General features: G+C 34.4%; 3 protein-coding genes across 10 annotated transcripts; 2 read left to right on the forward strand and 1 right to left on the reverse strand.

Annotated features, from left to right (window-relative positions):
• Positions 1-5,443: 5,443 nt before the first annotated feature.
• LOC137746557 (TMV resistance protein N-like) lies at positions 5,444-16,795 on the forward strand. Of its 8 annotated transcripts, none has more exons than XM_068486574.1 (11): positions 5,444-6,164; positions 8,261-9,365; positions 9,495-9,809; positions 9,961-10,872; positions 10,989-11,642; positions 12,212-12,510; positions 13,888-14,575; positions 14,670-14,796; positions 14,912-15,097; positions 16,076-16,189; positions 16,293-16,795. In XM_068486574.1, exons 1-6 carry the CDS (start codon positions 5,668-5,670, stop codon positions 12,500-12,502), a joined length of 3,774 nt encoding a protein of 1,257 aa, XP_068342675.1. In that variant the 5' UTR covers positions 5,444-5,667; the 3' UTR covers positions 12,503-12,510; positions 13,888-14,575; positions 14,670-14,796; positions 14,912-15,097; positions 16,076-16,189; positions 16,293-16,795. The 8 variants fall into 8 exon arrangements, with proteins under 8 accessions (XP_068342675.1, XP_068342674.1, XP_068342678.1 ...); XM_068486573.1 differs by having other exon boundaries at positions 14,670-14,782; positions 14,904-15,097; XM_068486577.1 differs by having other exon boundaries at positions 14,670-14,782.
• On the forward strand, positions 13,566-16,459 carry LOC137747752 (monosaccharide-sensing protein 2-like). Its single transcript, XM_068487903.1, has 6 exons — positions 13,566-13,583; positions 13,888-14,077; positions 14,194-14,473; positions 14,617-14,746; positions 14,912-15,097; positions 16,319-16,459. Exons 1-6 carry the CDS (start codon positions 13,566-13,568, stop codon positions 16,457-16,459), a joined length of 945 nt encoding a protein of 314 aa, XP_068344004.1.
• A 4,915-nt stretch (positions 16,796-21,710) lies between the features above and the next one.
• On the reverse strand, positions 21,711-22,721 carry LOC137748355 (RING-H2 finger protein ATL80-like). The gene has a single exon (XM_068488499.1). It carries the CDS (start codon positions 22,500-22,502, stop codon positions 21,846-21,848), a length of 657 nt encoding a protein of 218 aa, XP_068344600.1. The 5' UTR covers positions 22,503-22,721; the 3' UTR covers positions 21,711-21,845.
• Positions 22,722-23,330: the final 609 nt, after the last annotated feature.

A 23,330-nucleotide genomic window follows, 5' to 3' on the forward strand; every position in this document is an offset into this window, starting at 1 on the left:
AAATAAGAACCTAACTTTTTGTTTTATGGAAAATCTTGGTGGTACGAGGGAAATTTATTGATCAAAATGGCAAAATTACATCTAGTCTTAGGGACATAAACATCATCCCTCAAATTCAAAGGAAAAAGAAATACAAGAAGAAAAAAAGGGATAAAAACCTTACCCTGAAACATAAAAATATTACAAGAACGGGATATAAATTTTATCCTTCTTGAAGCAGAAAAATATTACAAGAAAAAAGGAACATAGGACCTAACCCATCTAAAATAAAATCTAAAAAGTAAGAACCTAAAATAATTGTCAATATAGTTTTGTGTTTCATTTTTTCTATTTAGATCTCTAGCAAGGGACACATACTTGACTTTAGTAATTGCTAGTGCATTTTGGATAGAAATATGGAAAAATATTCAAGTAAATTTTTTATTAATATCGTGTAATATTGCTGTCTATTTGTGTTTTTAAATTCTTTTCCACATTTCGCTGAAATATAGCAAAGGAAAAAAAAATCATTATAGTGTAATATTGCTGTCTATTTTCCACGTTTCTCTGAAATATAGCAAAAAAAAAAAAAAAAAAATTCACTAATTAAGGGCTGGTTTGGTATTGCTGTGCTGTGAGAATAAGCATCTGTGAAATAAAGCAGCAGAGTGTTTGGTAAACTTGTTTGTAAAAGTGCTTTTGAAAAAAAAAATAGTGTTTAGTCGTGTTGTAAACTTGTTTGTAAAAGTGCTTTTGAAAATAGTGTATTGTGAATCGTAACAATAGTGTAATTCAATCCCCTAAATTTCACTCCTCTAATATTTTAACGTGTCAAGTCGTGTTTAGTGTGACATACATTTGCCATGGACTTGTGGCATGGAAGTTCCTGGTGTCGTGAGGTGAAAGAAAGCGTGTCAGCAACACTAAGGTAAATCTCCGTTTGATAAATGGAAGTTCCAAGGAATGCTGCTCTCCTTTAACTTTATCACATTCACATTGAAGGTGGTAGGAAGCTGCTGCTTCATACATAGGAAGAAGCACTATTCATTGGACTTGTTCACTTTATATATAAGATACTGAATGATTGTATATCATTGGATAAAATTCTAAAACTACCCCGGGTGCTTTATGGGTTCTGAACTTGACTAATTTAGACTAAGTGGTGATGAGGTCGCAAAGTTGGAAATAACTCGTTGAATAAGGTTCCTCTCTTCTTCTTAATTTTTTATGAAATGAAAATTAATTTTGTTGATAACTGTAATTAGTTAACTATATATATACACTACTGTAAGAATTTCTTCAACGCTCTGAATTGAAAATTATTCTCCTAAGCAATGAAATTCCAAAGTGATTCAGATATACTTCCAAACATCCAACAACGTTTGGCTAATTCCCATCCAAGGGAAGTGTGAAGGGATAATTGGGACCCTGACATACACTGATAATATCATAAATGTGGGTCTGGTTAAGAACAAAATGCATTATTATTGTCGGTGGAACGAAATTTCCAAGCACTCCTCCCTCTTATTGATTTTTGAATTAAAAAATTAGAAGGGAAAACAAAAAAGTACAAAAGAAGAAAACCCGTGTGAAGAAAATCACTCTACAATATGTAATAGTTGTATTATTTCAAGTTAATTGTGTGTTGGAGTAGTGAAACTTTCGTGCTATGACATTTTGATAATTAAATATGTATATTTATTGCTCTTGATTTGATTTGTAATTGGGAAGTGCTATTGGTATTTCAAAAATCTCATTTTACACTTCTCACAATTGCATTTTTCTTTTTAAATATAAAAATTTTATAATATAAAATGATAATTTAAGAATACCAATAACAATTCTCTTGTAATTAATATTTTTTATTTTGACGTCGTAACACTCTCTCTCTCTCACCACTTTAATTATTTTGGAGCCCACTTGTTGTCCGAGTGAAAATAAATTTTCCTTCAATCTGGATAGGAGTCTTATCACATCCTTCTTTTCTCATTCAGTCTTGAATTGACGGTAGAAATGAATGCAGAAGGCGTTTTATTATCTGTGGAAAACCACAATGTTATTCGTTTTGGTGCAAGTTGAATCTCTATTGATCCCTTTTTTTTTCTAACGTTTAATAATTTAGGAAACTTAATATGAGTCTAATTTTATGAGCCATTATTAGTTATAGTCCAATTTTATTTAATTTTTAGGTTAGGTCCAGTGATTCATTGTCCACATAAGCTTATTTGTATTCTCTTGCCAAATTTACCCTTAAATTGACCAATTAAGTAATTACTGTTTTTTTTAAGTTTGTGATTAATGTTAATTGTATCCTTAATTATAGGATTAGGGATATAAATCTCCTTTTTTTTCTTCTCCTTCCCCAAATCGTTCATTTCTCTTTTCTTGTTTCTCCCTCACAATATCTTTCTCTTCCTCTGTTATTTTTCCCAGTAGTCTTCTACCATAATATTATTCTTTTGCTCCTCCTTTCATAAGGATGATCAATATACATTTGATTGGTTTCTTTTTAAAAAAAAAAAAAAATTGTATTAGTCAATCTTGTGTTTTGGGTTCTTCGTCTCATATATATATATTTTGGGCTTCATTCTCCTTTATATATATATATATATATATATATATATATATATATATATTTTTTTTTTTTTAACTTTGAAGTTCTATCGAATTAGCATTTTCTCTAGTGTTTCCTCCCTCAATATCATTTTTCTTCACGATTTTTTTTTTGGTTTTTATCTACCTATATCACTTGTCCTTTATTTATTTATTTATTTATTTATTTATCTTTTTATATTATATTGTGCCTGTATCATGAATTGTATTTATCTACCTATATATTACATATTTTGTTGATAATCTATATAAGATTAATTGTGTTTATCTACCTATATATCACAAATTAACTGTGTTATCTACCTATACAATAGGTATTGTTCATAGTCTATCTGTATCATAGATTATTTTGTATTATCTATCTATACAATAGGTTTTTGTTCATAGGCTACCTCTATCATAGATTCTACCTACATCACAAATTTTTTATCTACCTCTAGCAATGTTTCTTTTAATTTTTGATAAACTTATAAGATTTGTAATAATGTCTTTTTAATTAAAAAACGGGTAGATAAAGGTATTTGAAGATTCAAATTTTAAAAATTCAAATTTAAAGAATTAAAAAAAAAATTCCAAGGGCAAAATAGGTGTAATAGAAAATGAAATAAAATTGGACCCAATTCAAAAACAGCTGAATTTTTTGGACCTGAATCAAAGTGCCCCTTTAACTTATTAATATTAAGAACGGATAAAAAAGGTCAAAAGAGAACAAATGAAGAAAATCTTAAGTGTTTTATAACAATATTTTAAATTAATTACGTATTTTTATGCATTTTAACTTTTATACGTATATGTATATAATTAGTTTGACAGACAATCATAATAGCTTTATATGGCATCGTTTCTGTACTATGACGTGAAAAAGGGTGCGCGTGCTTCAATAACAAACAAAAAAGAATCTTTGTTTGATGAATGGAAGTTGCAACCAAAGTTCCTCTCCTTCAACTCGAAAGGTAGTCAGTAGGAAACTGCTTTGTGGTTGTGGGTAGGAAGAAAAGCACAAGGCCTGCCGAAAGAAAGTCCCTATAGGGACTTCACACTCAATACTCAGAGAGATTTTTTGTTATGAACAGAACACGTAAAAATTTAGTAACTTCAAAAATAAATTTTTTTATCATTTATATAAAAATACATGATGTATCATTCGTGCTCTAGTTTCAATAAAAAATGTCTCCAATACTCGCGGTCCTCAGTTTATTTGGCTTTAGTATAAATTATTTTATCATATGTGAAAAAATCACCTTAATTGACGAATTTCGATCTGCCCTGGACCTTAGCGTCCGAAGCCTGCAAGTCAACAAATCTGGGCCGCATTAATTGAATCCAACGGTCTCCATTAATTTATTTTCTTGACCCACCACACATAACTAACGGTCCTGATTTGACTTGCACACCAATCAGCGGTCCAAATTTGTGAACTTGTAGGTTCCGGACACTAAAGTTCGAAATGGATCCAAATCCTTAATTGACTCACCTTTCTTCAAGTATGCGACATTATTTATATGGTTCAAAACGACGCATATTCCTTTGCTTTTCCCTTGTATTTTATTTCTCATCACGGAAAAGAAAATTATCCACAAGGAATCGTTTTGGCTAATTCCCATCCAGTGGAAGTGTGAAGGGATGAGATAAGGAATTGGGACCCTGACAAAGACTGATAGCACAGCAGTAATGTGGGGCTGGTTAAGAAGAATTATTTGGGTTTTGATATATATTTTTTTAAATTAAAGGAGAATTAATAGGTTCAAAATAAAATGGAGTGAAAAAAAAAAGAAAAGGGATGTGAAGAAAATTACTCTACAATGAAATACTTTTGTGTTACTTCAAGACAATTGTGTGTTTTTATGCGTTTTAACTTTGTTATGTATATGATTGATTTGACATATTATCATTTTATTTTCTTATTGCATTGTGTAAGACTGTAAGTGTCATTAGATGAAAAAGAGTGTTAGTAACATGACGAAAGAGATGAGCTTTTATTGCAACTACAATCCTTCAACTTGATCACATTCACATTGATAGGTACGTCTCTTTATTTTTCTCACAGAAAAAGAAAAATAATTTGTCCAAGAGATCATTGCCAAAAGGAAAAGAATAATGATTGTAACTGAGCGCTGTTTCCAACTATTAACAATGTCAAGGGATGATGAATTGGCCCATCAAGATTAAGAGACCTATGGATATGGCATGCAGAAAAAAGTATAATGTTAGGAACGATAAATTTGAAGATAAAACTTACAAACTAAATATATCATAGTTAACAGCTTCTTGATTACATCTGTGAAAGTTTGAGACTGATAATTCGAGTTAGCAGGATTAGTCGGAATGATCATGTTTATCAATGATTAAATAATAAATCAATTATCAACTTCTATCTCTTTTAGTTTTTAAATTCTTGTCTATAAATTTAATCTTTTTAGCATTATTTCTAAAATAATTCCAAAAAAAAAAAATATATGGAATTGTGTCAATATTGTAACTAATTACCCATTCTCAATCATTTTTACTTTCTGACGTGTCATCTTGTGTTTGGTGTGATATTACAATAGCAATGGACTTTCTGGGAAACGGATCCCCTCCGGATGCATTATGTGGGGATCTTATAGGGATCCCGATATATTAGTCGTTCATCGTGTATCATACAGTCAAAAATTATTTAATTTTATTATTTAAAATTAAAAATAAATAATATCTTATAAAATATGATCGCACGATACATGATGAACGATTGAGACGTGGAATCCTTAGATCCCCACATAATGAATCCGGTGGGGATCTGTTTCCGACTTTTTGTATAGAAGTTCTTTTTGTTGTCGGTTCTGTGAGGTGAAAGAAAGTGTGTCGGCAACATAAGGGAAAATCTCGGTTTGATGAATGGAAGTTCCAAGGAAGGTTCCCCTCCTTGAACTTTCACATTCACATTGAAGGTGTGGAAGGAAACTGCTGCTTCCTACATAGGAAGGAAAACATGCAAAAGGCCTGATATATAGCAAGAACGAATTCTTGGTGAGAGTACCAGTCCAGCATCCATACTCAATTCTTTGAAAGGCCCTTCAATTTACCTGGATTTCTCCAATGAACAATCAACTTGTCTCTTCTTCTTCCTTCAGCAGCCCTCCTTCGTGGGAGTACGATGTCTTTTTGAGCTTTAGAGGAGAGGATACACGAACCAATTTTACAGATCACTTTTACAAGGCGTTGGAGGACAAGGCAATCACCACGTTCATTGATCGCCAGCTTAAAAGAGGAGAAGAAATATCTTCGGCTCTTCTCGAAGCAATTGAAGAGTCCAGAATGTCAATCATTGTATTCTCTGAAAACTATGCATCATCAAGATGGTGCTTGGATGAGCTCGTACATATCTTTGAATGTAGAAAGTCAAGGCAGCAAATAGTTTGGCCAGTTTTCTACAAGGTGGATCCTTCCGATGTACGAAAGCAAACGAGTAATTTTGGTGACGCGTTTACAAAACTCAAGTGCAAATTCGAAGACAACAAGGAGAAGATCCTCACATGGACGAGTGCTCTTAGAGATGCAGCAAATTTGTCAGGATATACTTTCAAAGAGGGAGAGTACGTATATATCTTCCCCTTATACTGCCTTTAATATGAAAAGATGACTTTATCTGAAATTCAATTTTCTTTACATAAAACCCAACCTAGTTTTTGTGCTTGACTAATTAAGCTTAACAAGTTAGATTTTATATCTTTTGGTTTCTTAAAATACCCCTAATAACAATTTGATTCTCTTGCATATTTATATCCATTTATTGTGTTAAACCTATTGCAAGTTTAACTGGTCATTACTAATTGTGTTAAATTTCGAATTGGCTGGATAGTGTACCCATTTTTTGTTGTTCAAATTTTAAATTTTTTTGGTTTCCTAATTTTGTTTGAAAAATCAATTTACCAACGTTTTTGAAAAATTAATTTACATATTACTTATTTTGATTAATAATGTACCTATGGTGTTGTTTTATAATTTACCGATTACTAATGATGTTAGGTAAATTAGTACTTTTAGGAAAGAAATGATACATATCCATACAAAGCATCTTTTTTTTCATCCGAACAACAACATAACATTTAAATGAAAAAAAAAAAAAAGTCTTATGTCTTATTATTATTTTGGGTAAAGTATAAAAAATTATCTTAACTATTGGTGTCACGATACTTTTATACCTTATCTTTTAAAATTGACAATGTACCTCATCTTTAGAATTTGTGTCAATGTTATACCCGTTAACTTGACCGTTTATTTCTCCGTGGTTTGATCCGGAACCTATTTTTTTATTAAAAAATTAATAAGATATTATTAAAAACAAAAAAAATCATTTAATATTATTTAAATATTAAAATAATAAAAAAAGTACATAAAAAATAAAAATTAAACCTCTCCTTTCGTCCTTCCCTCCTCTCTCTCTCTTCCCCATCTTCCTGCAACCCAGAAAGAAGGAGGAAGAAGAAGAGGAAGAGAAAAAAAAAAAAAAAAAAAAAAAACCCAACCCAACCCGAAGGAGGAGGAAGAAGAAGAAGAAGAAGAAAGAAGAAGAGGAAGAAGAAAAAGACGGAAAAAAAAAAATGAGAAACCCAGTTCGTCTTCCCTCCCTCACCCCAACCCACCCAACCTGCAAAAGAAGAACAAGAAAAAGAAGAGAGGAGGAAAAAAAAAAAAAAAAAGGAACCCAGTTCGTCTGTCCCCCCCCCCCCCCCCCAACACCTATCTTCTTCCCTCCACACCCATTTTCTCCGCGCCCAAGTTCTCAACCTTCGGAATCGGCCTGGCGAAGGTTTCCTAATTCCACCTCAACGAGATCTGGGTTGTTTTTTTTGGGTTGCAGGTAATGGTTACGAGGTTGGGTGCAGAGGGTGGGTGCGAAGGTGGGAAGGTTGGGTGCAGAGAGTGGGTGCGGGGAGAAGAGGGGGTGGGGAGCGGGGAAAACAAATTGTTTTATTTTATTTTATTTTTTTTTTCTGGGTTGCAGTTGCAAAAAGGAGCAAAAAGGAGGAAGAAGATGAAGATGGGGAGAAGAGAGAGAAAGGAGGGGAAGGGGACGAACTGATGTTGGTTTTTTTTTTTTTTAATAACTTTTCTTTATTATTTTAATATTTAAAATATTAAATGATTTTTTTTAGTTTTTAATAATTTTTTAATAAAAATGAGTTCCGGATCAAGTCACATAAGCATTTAATTAAGAAATAAATGGTCAAGCTAACGGAAGGTATAACATTGACACAAATTCGTAAGATGAGGTATGAAATTGTCAATTTTAAAAAATGAGGTATGAAAGTATCGTGACATCAATAGTTAAGGTAGTTTTTTGTACTTTACCCTATTATTTTTTTTAACAAAAGCAAAAAAAGAAGTCAATGTCCTAAGCATGGAAAGATGTTAGGATTTTACAGAGCAACGGCAATGTGAAATTGTGAATAATGGCATAGGGGTAAATCATTTTTATTAATGGGTCAATTATTATCTTTACATGATTTTGTATTTAGTTGCAAGCGGCACATGCTTGACTACAGCAGTGATTATCCATACCTCTGTTTTTTTCAATCTTTTTTATCTTTTCATTCTCTTCTTTTTACATTTTTTTTTCCTTTTTCAAAGAAATATAGCAGCAAAGGTTGATTGGCTAAATGTGTCGATTTTTTATATAAACTGGTAGGTATGAAGCTACATTTATCAGTCAGATCGTGAAGGAGATCTTAGTCCTTGGACTACAACGCACGCTTTTGGATGTTGCCAATTACCCAGTTGGAATGGAGTCTCGTGTAGAAAAGGTGAACGAGCTTTTAGATGTCGGTGGAAATGATCCGTGTGTGGTTGGGATTTGGGGGGCATCTGGAATCGGCAAGACAACAGTTGCAAAAACTGTTTATAATGCAATTGCTTATAAGTTTGAAGGTAGTTGTTTCCTAGCAGATGTTGGAGAAACGTTTACGCAATACGGAGGCCTACTCAAACTACAAAACATTCTTGTAAGTGAGATTAGTGGTTCAGAGTGGAAAGTTGTCAATCCTCATAGAGGAATCAGTCTTATAAAGGAACAGTTTAGGCGAAAGAAGATTCTCTTAATTCTTGATGATGTGGATGATTTGGTGCAGTTAAACAACTTGGTTCGATTTAAATGGCTCAGTGAGGGTAGCAGAGTGATCATAACCACAAAAGATAGAGGATTGTTGAAATCTTATGACGTTGAGTTGATATACGAGGTCCAAAAGTTAGAAGACAACAAGGCTCTTGAGCTTTTAAGTTTGAATGCCTTCGGAAAAAAAGAACCTTCAGATGATTATTTGCAACTCGCACGACGTGCAATAGCCTATGCTCAAGGCCATCCGTTAGCACTTAATCTTATAGGTTCTTATCTACGTAAAAAAAGTATAGATCGTTGGCAAGCTATGTTGAATAGTTATGATTCTTACGAAGGAGCACCTTATATAGGTATTCAAAGAATACTTCGAAAAAGTTATGATGCCTGGGATAATGCCGTGAAACGAGTTTTCCTCGACATTGCATGCTTCTTCAAGGGTGAACATAAAGACTATGTGTTACAAATATTAGAAAGTTTGAAGCACCCTGTGCGTCCAGATTGTCTTGAAGAACTTGTTGAGAAAGCCATCATAACTATTGAATATGATAGGATTTTAATGCATGACTTACTACAAAAAATGGGTAAGCTTATAGTTTTTGAAGAATCGCCCGATGAACCAGGTGAGCGGAGCAGATTGTGGCATCATGAAGATGTGTACCGTGTTCTAACTAAAAATAGAGTAAGTAGAATATATTTTCTTGCATTTGATTTAATTGGCATGATTTTGGAAAGAAAAAAAAAATTAAAATCCTTTTGATTTCTTTGTTATACGAATTGTTTGTTAACACTATTTATTTTTCCATCTTAGGGAACAAAGAAAATTAAAGGCATTGTGGTGAAGTTGCCCAAGCCATATGTGATACCCTTGAATGCAAAAAGCTTTTTCAAGATGGTAAATCTTGAAATTTTTATAAGCCATAATGCACACTTTTCTGGATGCATTGACTATCTACCCGACGATTTGAGGTGGATTGAATTCGGTGGAGATAAGCTTAAAGACTGGGGATCCAATATTCTTCAAAAGCATATACTTACATTCAATTTGCAATCCAATTGTCATCTAAGGCATCTTGTCACGTTTATTATGCCAAATAGTGACATCAGACAATTGAAGGTATTTCAGGTAAGTATACGTATTATAAATTAATTTGGACAATTACTAATTTAATTGTATATTTTATTTTTGAAAAAAGGAAATTTGCTAAAGCTTTTCATCATTAATTATTCTATTTAAAGTTTGTGATTTTATTTTTCTTTTGATTTTGATTTCACAGAATTTGGCAATGCTTACATCTTTGAATTTAAGCGGTTCCGAATTCTTAGAAAAAATTCCCAACTTATCCGGAAGTCCAAACCTAAGGAAGTTGATTCTAAATGAGTGTAAACGTTTAGTTGAAGTTGATGATTCTGTTGGATTCCATGATAAACTCGATGAATTAAGTCTTCTTGGGTGCTCTAGGCTTGAGAGATTTGTAACAAAACTTGGATCGAGATCCCTGAAAAAGCTTGTTCTTGGTGGTTGCACAAGGCTCAAGAGTTTTCCAGAAATAGAGGCCGAGATGGAATCTCTGAAGTATTTGGACATGGCAGAAAGTGGCATAAGAGAATTGCCTTCATCAATTGCATATCTTACTGGGCTTAAGAGATTGTGGTCAAATCGTTGTGAGAACCTTACAGGAACATCATTACATCACATTTTTGGGTTGCAACATCTCGACTTTATTTCCATGGATGGATGCCCAAAACTGGTGACATTTGGGAAGTTTTCAACTCACTTAGATACTTCACATGACAACGGTATCCCATTAGCCCTTCCCAACGTAGGCCGTACTTATCTTGATCTTGGTGGATGCAATTTATCAGAAACTGATTTTCTTGTGCCTCTTCATTGGTGGACCAAATTAAAACGTGTTCGTCTGGGGGGAAACAATTTTGTTAGTCTACCTGAATGCATCAGCAAATTTGTTAACTTGGAAACACTTGATTTGAGTTGTTGCAAGAGGCTTCGGGAAATTCCACATGCCCTTCCACCAAATCTAAGTGAATTATATCTGGATGATTGCATATCATTGGAGAAAATTCCAAAGTTGCCCTCGGGGCTTAGGTTTCTGCAGTTGAATAATTGCTTTAGACTAAGTGGCGATGAGGTGGCAAAGTTGGAAAATAATTTGTTGAACTTGAATCAGGTTCGTCTCTCCTCCCTTAATTTCTCTTGAAATTAAAATATATAATTCGTTGATACTTGGGAGGGAGAATAGATCACGATTGTTTATAATTATTTACATATTATTCACTATTGCAGGAATCTCTTTTGTGCTCTCAATTGCAAGTTATGTATCCAGGCAATGAAATTCCAAAGCGGTTCAGCTATACCTCTAAATATCTAACAGCCACTAGGATTGAACGTGAACCTTATTATGGTGGATGTAGTGAATTTAGTTTTGAAATTCCTCTAAATTTACAGGAGAGGGAGACGTTATTAGGATTGGCTCTATCTTTTGTTCTTGAACCCCTGCCTTCAGAATTGGAACATGATTACCTTTTTGTTCAAATTCACATCTTATGTGGGGGCCGTCCGCATTTTGAAGAATCTTATGTGCGGGCCCTGGAGACAGATCATGTGGTGCTCATGTTAGTGGATTTAAAAGAGAAGCAGGGAGATATTTGTAAAGTTAAAGTTCAGATCGAGTGGGACGCATGCATTAAAATCTGCGGGGTGCACCCCTTATTCCGCAAAGAAGATGAACGGCTTCCCTTGTCTTTGGGACCAACGAGTAGTCTTGGATCCACAGATATTGTAGATGATGAATATGATCGGCAACAACAATGGCCTTCCTTATCTTTGAACCCAACGGATGATCATTCGAAACGCACGCAGATTGATCACAATGTTCCTTCTGATATTGAGGAGGAGCAAGAGCAACCGTCCACCATTTCTGATTTACCACGAGTTTGGGTACGTACATTTCAGTTTTAGCGATTTTTTTATTATTCTTTATTGTGATATCCTTTTTAAATTAATATAATAAAAATTAATTAATTTAAATTAAATAAAGGAAAAAATTTGAAACAGTTTTCAATCTGCATAATCAAAGATTTCATATCTGTAGGTGGTTAGTTATTAGAAAAACAGAAACCACATTTGTATCTTGAAGTACCTTTCACGATAAAATCAAATTCTAATTAATCAAAACAAACAATTATGGAAGGAAAATATACAAGGGGAAATGAGATTATAAGTACAAAATTCAAGATTAATTACCTAAAACTTGGTTTTGTTCATATAAGTACAAAATATCTACACGAAGATCAAAGAACTACATCGTTTGGATGAACATGTAAACCACATGCTTCTCCCTCTGTTAATCAAGTTTACACGCAGAGATGGAAGACTTGTAGGACTAACATTTTTTTATTTGCATTTACTGCTGCCTTTTCAATTAATGAATTGTGGAAAATTTGATTTGGTGTGGATTTAGAAAAGAAGCTGGGAGATATTTGTAATTTGAATTTCTTTTCCTCCAGGACGCACGCATTAAAAGTTGCGGTGTGCACCCACTATCGCGCAAAGAAGACGAATGGCTTCCCTTGTCTTTGGGACCAACAAGTAGTCTTGGGAAGAGGCCTCGACCACTTGGATCCTCAGATATCGTCCAGGAGGAATATGATCGGCAACGACAATGGCTTTCTTTATCTTCGAACCCGACGGATGATCATCCGAAACGCAGGCGGATTGATCTTAATGTTCCTTTTGATATTGAGGAGGAGCAAGAGCAACCATCCACTTCAGATGACTCACAATTTTTTCTTCATTAGGTGTTTGGGTACGCGCATTTCAGTTTTAGTATAACTAAATAATTTTTTTATTTTTTTGTATTGTGAATTTGTGGTACCTTTTTAGATTAATATAATAAAATTAATTTATTTAAATTAAATACATAAAAAAATTAGGGTAAATTACATTTTACCTCCTCAACTTTGGGTCGCATAACAATCTCATATCTCATCTTTTCAATATTGCTAAATCATACATCAATTTACAAATTTGTTGCAATATCATACATCCGTTAAATTTTTTGTTAATTTTTATGTTAAATGCTAACGTGGCAGACATGGGCCCGCTCCCTTACCTAACTAGGTTATAAAATTAATTTAATATTAACAATTAAAGAATTTTTAGTTCTAAATTAAATTAAAATTAACAAACAAATTAATGGATATTTTAACGGAGGTTTAAGATTGCAACAAATTCGTAAGTTACTTAATACATTGCAATGTTTAAAATATGAGGTATAACTTTGTTATAAGACCCAAAGTTAAGGTAGTAACATGTAATTTACCCAAGAATTTAAACAGTTTTCAATCTGCAGAAACAAAGATTTCACATCTGCAGGTGGCTACTAGCTAATTATTAGAAAAACAGAAACCACATTCGTATCCTAAAGTACCTTTGACTCTGAGTGAGTAAGCCACAGCCCTTCACTAATAAAACCAAATTCTAATTAATCAAAACAAACAATAATGGAAGGAAAGCATACAAGGAGAAATGAGATTATGAGTACAAATTTCAAGATTAATTATCTTAAAACTTGGTTTTCTTCAGATGTATAAACTTACAAGGAGAAATGGAGATTATAAGTACAAAATTTCTGCATACATCAAAGAACTGCATTGTTTGGATGAACATGTCGAGCACGTACTCCTCTCTCTGTTAATCAAGTTTACACGCTGAGATGGAAAACTTGTTGGAGTACTGTTTAATCAAGAGTACTTTTTATGAGCATTTCCAATTAACGAATAGGTGGAAATTTTGATTTGGTGTTCATTAATAAGATTTAGTACGATTTGAATATCAAGAGGAAACAATAATGTAGAAAACATGGCCATAATTTCCCAGGTCTCTCCCTATATTTTAATTCCTTGCAGATTCTGGGATGGAGTTTGGGTCAAAATTGCAGCCTACTGTGTCTTGATAAATTTTTGGTTTTGGACAAATACTGTCTCCTGCCTTTTGCCAGTTATGGGTCCTTTGTTTTCTCTGTTACTGCTAGGACAGAGTCCATTAGATTTGTCCGTTTATTTTCTTTGCTCCCACAAGCGGGGTGCAGGAGGCTAAAAAAGGAGCTTTGAAATTTATAGGGCCCGTTTATTTCATGCCATTGACATTTTCGAGCTAACTTTTTGGCTTCTATGATCCACAGGTGAGTTGGCTACTTCGCACAGGCAAGGAAACATCATTGGAAGAGTTCATCATTAGTCCCCCCAATGTGCTTACTGAAAATCAGGGAAATCAAATACGGCTATTTGGTCCCGAAAAGGGCTTATCATACATCGTAAAACCTGCAACTGGACAGAGTTTTATATCACACCACGGGAGCGCGTTGAACGAAAGTAGACCTCTTGTGGATCCTCTGGTCACTCTCCTTAGCAGTGTCCACGAGAAGATGTCCGAAAGAGGAAGCAAGGGCAGCATGTTTAGCCAAATCTTGGAAGCATTTTGAATGCAGGGGAGTATCATAATAAAAACGCACATTGGGACATAGAGAGCCAGACAGATGGTGAGGATCACGAATCTGAAGCAGCCGGCGCTTATTGTGATGAAAGCTTGAGAACTCCACTAATCTCGTGCCAAACAAGCAGCATGGGAAAGCCTAGGTCTGGCGGCAGTGCTTTAGGTGTGAGATGCAATACAATCTTGATGAAAGGAAATGTAGAAGCTAGCGAGGCTATCAGTAGTAGTATGGACACTGGTGGAGGTTGGCAGCTGCTTATAAGTATTCTGACCAAGTAGGCGAAGACGGGAAGAAGGAAGGAGGAGTTCAAAAAGTGTATTTGCATCAGGATGGTGCACTTGGGTGTCGGCCTGCGTCGGTTGTTTCAATTTCTGGAGTAAGATGAGAAAGTAAACTCATTCATGCTGGTCTGGTCAGTCAGCCTGATGTTTCACTCAAGGAACTGACAAGTCTGCGCTCTCTCCGTGCAGAGAAGGTTCCTCCATCGGAAGCTGTTATTATAGGGCCAACATGGAGAGATCTTCTTGAACCGGGAGTGAAGCGTTCAGTAGTTGTTTGAATTGGACTTCAAATTCTTCAGCAGGTTTGGTAGAAAAGGTTAAACAGTTCTTTGAGTTATAAAAGCGCTTGGAATTTTATTAAATTATAAAAAATCTTTCAGAAACTTTCTTGTTTGTCAACCTTCTTATGTCTTTTCTTTTCAGCTGCGCAGATTGTCGGCATAAATGGAGTTATCTACTACACTCCCCAGGTTTATGAGCAAGCCAGCATCGCTGTTCTTCTATTTAACATAGGGTTGATTCCAACATGTATCTCTCTTCTTAAGTGCCATTACAACTTTCTTAATGCTTCCTTGCATTGCTACGTCCATGTGGCTAATGGATATAACTGGCAGAAGGTATTTATATTTCAAAAACCTTCAATTTCATAGAAACGGTTACTAACTTTTAAACAAAAATTATAACTAGGGAACACCATCCAAACGTACATAAAACACGGTTCAGTGTTTTTTATGGTCTATTCAGTTTTCCTCCAGTTCTATTTACACTAAAAATTTGTAACCGGTTCTATCTGTGTGCATATTTGCGAAAAATAAGCCTTCCTTTTTGCCTTTCTTGGTATTTAGGTCACTGCTGTTCTTCACATTACCAATCCTTATGGTCCCTCACTCTTCTAGTAGTTGCCAACATTGTCAACTTGGGAACTGTTCTGTATGCAGGTCACTGCTATTCTCATTTGACTATTTTTTCACATCTTATAAACTTGTGAAATACCTTTAAACATATCCCAGATACTGATTCAAGTTTAAAAGCAGTCTTATTGAGCTCGTGAAACTAATTAAATTACTCGTGCGTGGCATTATTTTTCTACAGACCTGCATACTAGCCCATCAGATGTTATTTAGCTCGTGACAAATAGTATATGACTCACTAATTTTATTTACAAAGGAAAGCTCACTAATTTTACGTATCCTAAACGTCCATTATCTACACTTGAGGTCAAATCTTTCATTCCACCAATGTAGATTTTAAGTAAGTTTGAAAAGAAATTTACAATGTCTTTTATAAGTTTGAAGGGAAAAAAAAAAAAAAAAAAAAAAAACTAATGGAAAAAACTTGAAAATTTTAAGTTTTAATAATGAGGATACAATAAAAGATAAAGTGCATAGTACCAAGATTGATTTTTTTAGTGTAAAAATGTGATTTTTCATTGAAGTAAACAGTACCGAGGTTTTTTCGTTAAAATTAAAAAAAAAAAAAAAAAAAAAGAAAAAAAAAAAAGTTGTTTTTAACTGCAGGCCTAAGCTGAGCCCTGGTGCCGAGTAGTCAATCATCGTCTTCACCAAATTGAGTTAATTAAAGGTACTGTTTTACAGGTCTGTCAGTTGATGACGACTTTTTGGAGCTCTTTCCGCACACATGTGGCCTGGAATGATTTTGAAATCAGGCGATAAGATTGCCGAACCCATCATTACCCAAAAGTGGAGAAGGTTTTATACTACACCCGCTTACATTTGGTTTATAATCTATATTTTACCATTAAGTAGGATTCTAAATGTTTGAAATTTGAATCCTTTCTGCGAGAGTTGTCAGATGAAGAATCTGATTAAGAATTTCAGTATGAAGTCCCATTTGATGACACGGAAGAATGGGTTTCTGCAAATGGTCTTGCTGGAGTTTCAGATATGCGAGGACAAACCAGTTCCGATAAAGTGGAAAGTATCGGCGAGAAAAGGCTACGAGTACTAAGAGAGATGTGAGTGTTACACATCCCTGAATCCCCTTCTTGGACTTTTTTCCACAAGCCGGCAAGAAAAAGATATATTGTGCTTCATTACTCTGTTCTTCTCTTTTACTGTATAAGTAGGTTCAGGATAGTCGATACCAATTAACCTGGGCGAACCGAGTTTGCAAGAAACTTGTGTTTTAATGAAACAATGGAAATGTTGGGATTGCATTCGAAAATCGAAGCGAAGAATCAATTTTGTATGAGCGCAATTAGTTATTATGTTGCAAAACTTTGATATGTAAACCAACATGCAATTACAAATTTCCTCCAACGATGGATGCAAATCAATGTTAGTAATTAGAAACTACCCCAAAAAAGAGAATTTTTACTTGAAAAAATTTGCTCCCATGGGACTTTACCCTGCGGAAAATAACCAATCACAACTCACATCAGTGGTTGGAGAGGTGGTATTATTAATTGGAATAAAAAAGATGGTAGGATAGTGTGAACAAAAGAGAGTTGCCAAATTTGACTGCCGCATTTGGTAGTTCATGACAACCTGAAAGGTCGTGTGCACTGAGAAAATCGGCCCTAGTCACATCTATGTAATCATGGGAGAGATAACAAATGGCTGTATGCAACAAACGACGTTGGAGAATTTTCTCTAGTGAATGCGATTTATTGTGAAGAAAATCTACTCTATTACTGGTTGTATACGATAATTAGAAGGATAAATATAGTCATATACAACTAGTACATTCGAGAATCTTCTTTAGTTTATGAGTTTTAAGATCTAAAAAATTTATTTTATCATCGGTCATATATGATTAAGAGACAAATAACACATAGTTGCATGCAACAGACTACGTCTAATTCTTCCGTCAATGTGATCTTTATGTCGGAAGAAACCGTTTATACATAATGATGAAGAGATAAGAGATAGTTGTATGTAATTGATCACATTCAAGAATAAAGTTTGAAGCCGGATGAGATGTCAAGTTGTTACTAGGCAGTAGTTTAGAAGTGCTTAGGGGAAAGTGGGAGAATAACAGGGTTCGGCCAATTAGGCTTTTGACTGATATATGTACCGAGAGTGACTTGAGGGCGGATCAACTTAATCTATTCACATAACCACATAAGCAGCACAGAGGATAAACTCATTTGAACAAGTTGGTGTTCAGTGCTCTTTTGTTCATGATGGATACCAGGAATATAAGTTGCTTTTTAAGGTTTTTTTATTTGACCAGTGAGATATTTTGCTGGTCAACTAGTGAGATGTTTTGGATAGGTAAGTAATCGAAAAGAGAACGTTCTTCGTCATCTGAAAACGCTTCTTCTGATATTTTTAGAAGCACCTTTGAATCAGTCCAAGTGACCGGTGAGATATTTAGGTAAAAGGAGGGAAGTTATTATGTACAAACTTCAGTAACACTTTTAAAATCTAAAGCATTATAAACTATTAAAAAATAATTAAGAAATAAATTTTCTTGATTATCTAATTGACCAGTGAGATATTTTGTTAGGTAGGTGATTGTGTGCAATCTTCAATAATATTTTCAAAAGGAATGCTAAAAGAACCTCTTAAAAGTGAAAGTTTCTATATAGAAATTTTTTATTGTGTTTAGAACAATAATTGTATATTACATGTCATTATATAAGCTATCGGTAGTTTTATTTTTCAAGTTTTATTACTTTTTTAACACAAGTATCTTACTACTTGTTTAATGACAAGTGGTGTACTACCTCGTGTTCTGAATATAATAAAAAATCTCTCATTTCTATAGACTCTTTGTCATCTCACAATTTAATGTTAATTCTCATATTAACATTATAAAATATTATTTCAAAAATATGATACCACAGAGAGTATGGAAATCAGGGATATAAGTTGCTTTTTAAGGTTTTTTTTATTTGACCAGTGAGATATTTTGGTTGGGTAAGTAATCGAAAGCTTGAAAACATTTTTCTGATATTTTTAGAAGCATTTTTGAATCAGCCCAAGTGACCGGTTATATATTTAGGTAAGGAGGTAAGTGATTCTGTACAAACATCAGTAACATTTTTAAAATCTAAAGCACTTATGAACTATCAAGAAATAAACGTTTTTTTTATTATCTAATACCATGACCAGTGAGATACTTAGGTAGGTAAGTGATTATGTACAATCTTCAGTATTATTTTCAATCTAAAGCACTTACAAAGTTTTTTATTATTTTTTATTTTTTTTAGTACATCGATATTTTTACACTAAAATAAGATGGAGTTTGGTAAAGCTACATAATAGGTAGCCTAATTTGGTATCGAATTCGCTATCTACAAGATTCAAACCTAAGACCTTCACTTTCAAGTGAAAATAAATACCACCAGATCGTAGTACTGAGTGACAAGTTATTAAAAAAGAAATGTTCTTAGTTATGTGAAAACGCTTTTCTCAAGATGCAATTTCGCAGTGCTGAAGAGTAATAAGTTTAGGATTTGGGCCCAACCCATTATAATTAGGTTTTCGTTTAGAGATTAGGGTTTAGTTTATTATAAATAATAAAAAATTGCTTGTTATTCACTTATGAACAAGTCTGGCAAGGTGTAGCCTCTACAAATTATGTAGCCTCCTTGATAATTTTGTAGCTTTCTATATTTTCAGTTAATAAAGTGTTATTCATAGTTTTATATTCGGTTTGTTTGTAGTCTAGTTTTCAACTTGCAATGCTTATCTTTATTCTAAAAAGATAACCTCAAATTATACGGTCGATTATTTGTGAATAAGTATGGCAAGATGTAGCCTCTACAGATTGGCAAGATGTAGGCTCTACAGATTATTTAGCCTCCTTAACAATTCTACAACTTTCTATATTTTCAGTTGATAAAGTATTATTTATAGTTTTATATTTGGTTTGTTTGTAGTTTGATTTTCAAGTCAGTGCCTATCTTTATTCTAAAAAGATAACCTCGAATTATACGGCCGGCAGTTTCCGGGAGCATTTTTTTTTCTTTGTACTTTGAGATTAAATTATCATTTTCCTCTTTTTATTTTCAGTAAGTTACTTGAAAGGGCAGCAGAAAGTAGAGAAATTGATGTGCTTTTGAGTAGGATGAATATCGGCACTTTCAAAAGTTCATCATGTTGAGAGGATGAGATAAATCCAGGTCTTGTCATTTGCCTTTTTCTTTTAATTTAAAATAAATGAACGAGGGAATTGGAATTGCAACGGCTGCCTTTTCTTTTTTATGATTTTATTTACTGTACATTTGTACAACTAGAGAAGATTGCCAGGTAGGATAGTGGAAATACAGCTCAGAAGTTTTTAGCACAAAAAGAAATTAACTTTTTTGGCTCCCTTTACATGCAAGAAACCTTACTTTTTATTGACAAATGGGTATTCATCTCAATTTTTTATGTTTTATAAGTTATCATGTACGCGTTAATTTGTGATTTACAGTAAACGGCAACTGTAAGGAGTCAATCAGTGTTATAATGACAAGATTTGCGTTCACTCTACGAGTGGGCATCTTTATCTACCTAGTTGTGGTTACTGTATTTTTATTGTGTAAACTGTTTTAGTAAGACCTATAGATTCTATGCTTAGAAGATACGATTTTTTAGATAGAATTTAGGACAAAAGGGATAGAGGAAAACCTGGGAATAGACTCTAAAAAAGACATGGAGGACATGACGCAAAACCGAGCGCAGTGGCGTTCTAAGATTCATAGAGCCGACTTCATTTAGTGGGAAGTATTTTTATTGTGTAAACTGTTGTAGTAAGACCTATAGATGCTATGGTTAGAAGATACGATTTTTTAGACAGAAATTAGGACAAAAGGGATAAAGGAAGATCTGGAAAGAGACTCTAAAAAAATACATGGCAGACATGGCGCAAAATCGAGCGCAGTAACGTTCTAAGATTCATAGAGCCGACTTCACTTAGTGGGATAAGACTGTGTTGTTGTTGTAAACTATTGTAATAAAATCTGTTTATTTCCTCATCTCTAGCAAAAACTCAATCAAATTAGAGATTGTTTAGTCATTTATACGCATCAACAAACTAACTTTCATTATGAGAATGTTACTTATTACTAAAATCATGATTTTATTAGGGTTTAGGGTTTAGATTACCAAATGAAAAAAAAAAAAAAAAGGATCACCAATTTGATTATTTTTTTGTAGAAAGAACGATTCCGTCGTAGGCTGAATACAAGTATTGTCATGTTAAAGAGGAAATGCAACTAAAGTTTTCACCAGAAAATCAAAAGGGGTTTGAACTTTGAAGAGTATATTTTCTCCATTGAGTGACCATGCTTGTGCTTGAAGAAATTCTAGCAATCACTAAAACCTGTCGTGATTCTGTTGGCTCTACTTTTACAAAATTCAGCATTTTTTTTTATGAAGCTTTGCGCTGGTTTAGCTTCAATGGCACTCAAACTTGCAAAGAGTGCTCCACAAAGTTCCAACAAAAGTAGAAACAAATCAATTAAAAATCCCAACTTATGATGGTTGTGCTTCAAAGTCCAACCATCTGACCTCTCTAAGTTAGGCCTCAATTTTATTTCAATTTCCACTCCAAAATTTCCAAGCATCTATGACCCCATTGACCCTTTGCCCACTTCAAGCAACATGGAAAAATCATATATATATATATATATATATATATAAAGAGCAACATTGGATGACTCTTTTAAAATGGAACTCTTCATGAATTTTTTGTCATCTCATATTTTATAATGTTTTAAAATGGAAAAATCATAATTGGGTATTGCTTTGGAACCATGGCAGAAAGCAACCTCTCTTTTTGTGATATATTAACTTAGGGAAAGACAAGTGGGAGATTTATGCATTTGAAATGTTAATTAACTAACTAATCAAGTATAACAACATAGTTTGTCTTATTACAATTGAAGAAAGATTTTGAAATTCACTAACCAAGTCACACGTGTCATTTTTACGAAAAAAAAAAGAAGAAAATTTTAGCAATTTAGGAATCTGGCTACAATAATACGTGTCATTGAATGATACAGATTTTATACAAGGTCTAATTGTTGCAAATATTCATCTGCATCAACTACATAAAAAGTTAGTTTCATGTACTTGAAAATTACAATTTGACACTTATATAAAAATAGCTAAACAAAAATATATGCACACTGTGTCAAATCCCAAGTAGTTTCTTGGTTGCACTCACTCTCTTTTTGTCCCCTAATATTCATCCTTTTTGATAAACATAGTGAAGAACTTAAACATTCAGCTACTGCATTGCCTTGGTGCCAATTGGGGAAAATAAAATTTGAGATGAATAAACATGATGATCCATTGATTCTCTCTGTACACAAAAGACTGGTAGGAAATACAAATTCAGAAAAAGGAAAACAAAGGTTGAGTTAATTAAAGAAAAATTAAAAACGTTGGTTTGCCTAATTAACAAATTTTAAGGGAGAAAATTGGTAGTTGGAGCCGTATTAGAAGAACTAATACTAATGGCAGTAGTGGGTGCAGCTGCCGCCGCCGCCGGCGGAGGAGGAGCTGAATGGTTGGTGTGGTCCTGGCGAGCCTTGAGCTCCGCCTCAGATTCAGATATTGGAGCCGGAAACCCACCGCACTTGTGACACCGAGCAACCACCAAGATCTGCCGACAAGACGGGCACGACGAGTGAGACCCAAGCCACGTGTCGATGCATCCAACGTGGAACACGTGCCCACACTGCGGCAGAATCCTGATCTCGTGCCCCTCCACGAACTCCCCTAAGCAGATGGCGCACTCCGAACCCAGCTTTGGCGGCGGCTCGGCGCCGCCGGTTCCGTACGTGAACTTGGGGAGGGACTGGAGGACCTTCTTCTTGAGGCCCTTGTTGGCGGATGAAGAAGCCGAGCTGATAGCGGCTCTGCCGCCGGGGCCGCGGCGGAGCCAGGCGCAGCGGGCGACGGCGAGAAGACCCACCACGCATATGACGGCGCAGAGCAGCGCTGCTAGTATGACAACTAAATCCGACTCCAGAGCCACGGCCTCAGGAGGCGGAGCTGCCGATACGGTTGAGAAGTTGGCGGCGGGGGTGCTGCTGCCTAGAAATCTCTGAGAGCGAGGCATGGCTGATCAGACGGCGGTATATCGACTATCTAATATCGTTTTCAGAAACCAGAGGTGGAAAGATTCAATGGAAAGAAAGAAAGGTTGGATTTTTTGGGGGGGTCTGAAGGGTTTTTATACTTTGAGCTTGAGAGCTGAGAGTGAGGAGTGGCAATTTGGTCTGAAACTTCTGAATTGAAAATGTTTGGACTTTGGAGAAGATAAGGGTTTAGAGAGATAGAGGAGAGAGAGAGGTAGGCGGAAAGGATCGGGCCAGGTGGCAGTGGATTTTCTGTATTTAGCCACTATCTTTTTCTGCATTAACCACGTGACAAACCATGCTTTTCTTCTAATTAATCCAATTTTAATCTCATTTTACTGCTTCACTTCCCTGTTCTTTTCCATTTTCAACAATTATTAACCTCTTTAATCAATTGGGTTTTACGCTGTTTTTGTTTCAGATTCTTATTTAATTACAGGTTTGCAGTCATGTCACGAGAAAAATAAATTAACCATCAAAATAAGATCATACATAAAAAAAAAAAAACCATCGAGACAAGACCGTAAATAAAAATGTTATTTATGCTAAATCTAAGTAATCTGCTTTTTGTGTCAAAAGTCTGAACAAGGCTGTGTCTTAAGATACCCCTCTTTTGTATTAAAGGAAGATTAAAGTGTCAAAGTATAACTTGCACCAATCAGCCTCTAAAGTTTGAACAAATCTACTTTAAAAACGTTTAACTTGCAACCCAAATAGTATCTAGGTAAAAGATAGAAGGGTAAACCATACGGGTGGACCTAAAGAAGGAGAAATTCTAAAATCAGGCAATCGAATTATGTGTCTGTGCG

This window comes from Pyrus communis, chromosome 10 (genome assembly GCF_963583255.1).
Source record: "Pyrus communis chromosome 10, drPyrComm1.1, whole genome shotgun sequence".
In the NCBI taxonomy this organism is placed as follows: Eukaryota; Viridiplantae; Streptophyta; class Magnoliopsida; order Rosales; family Rosaceae; genus Pyrus; species Pyrus communis.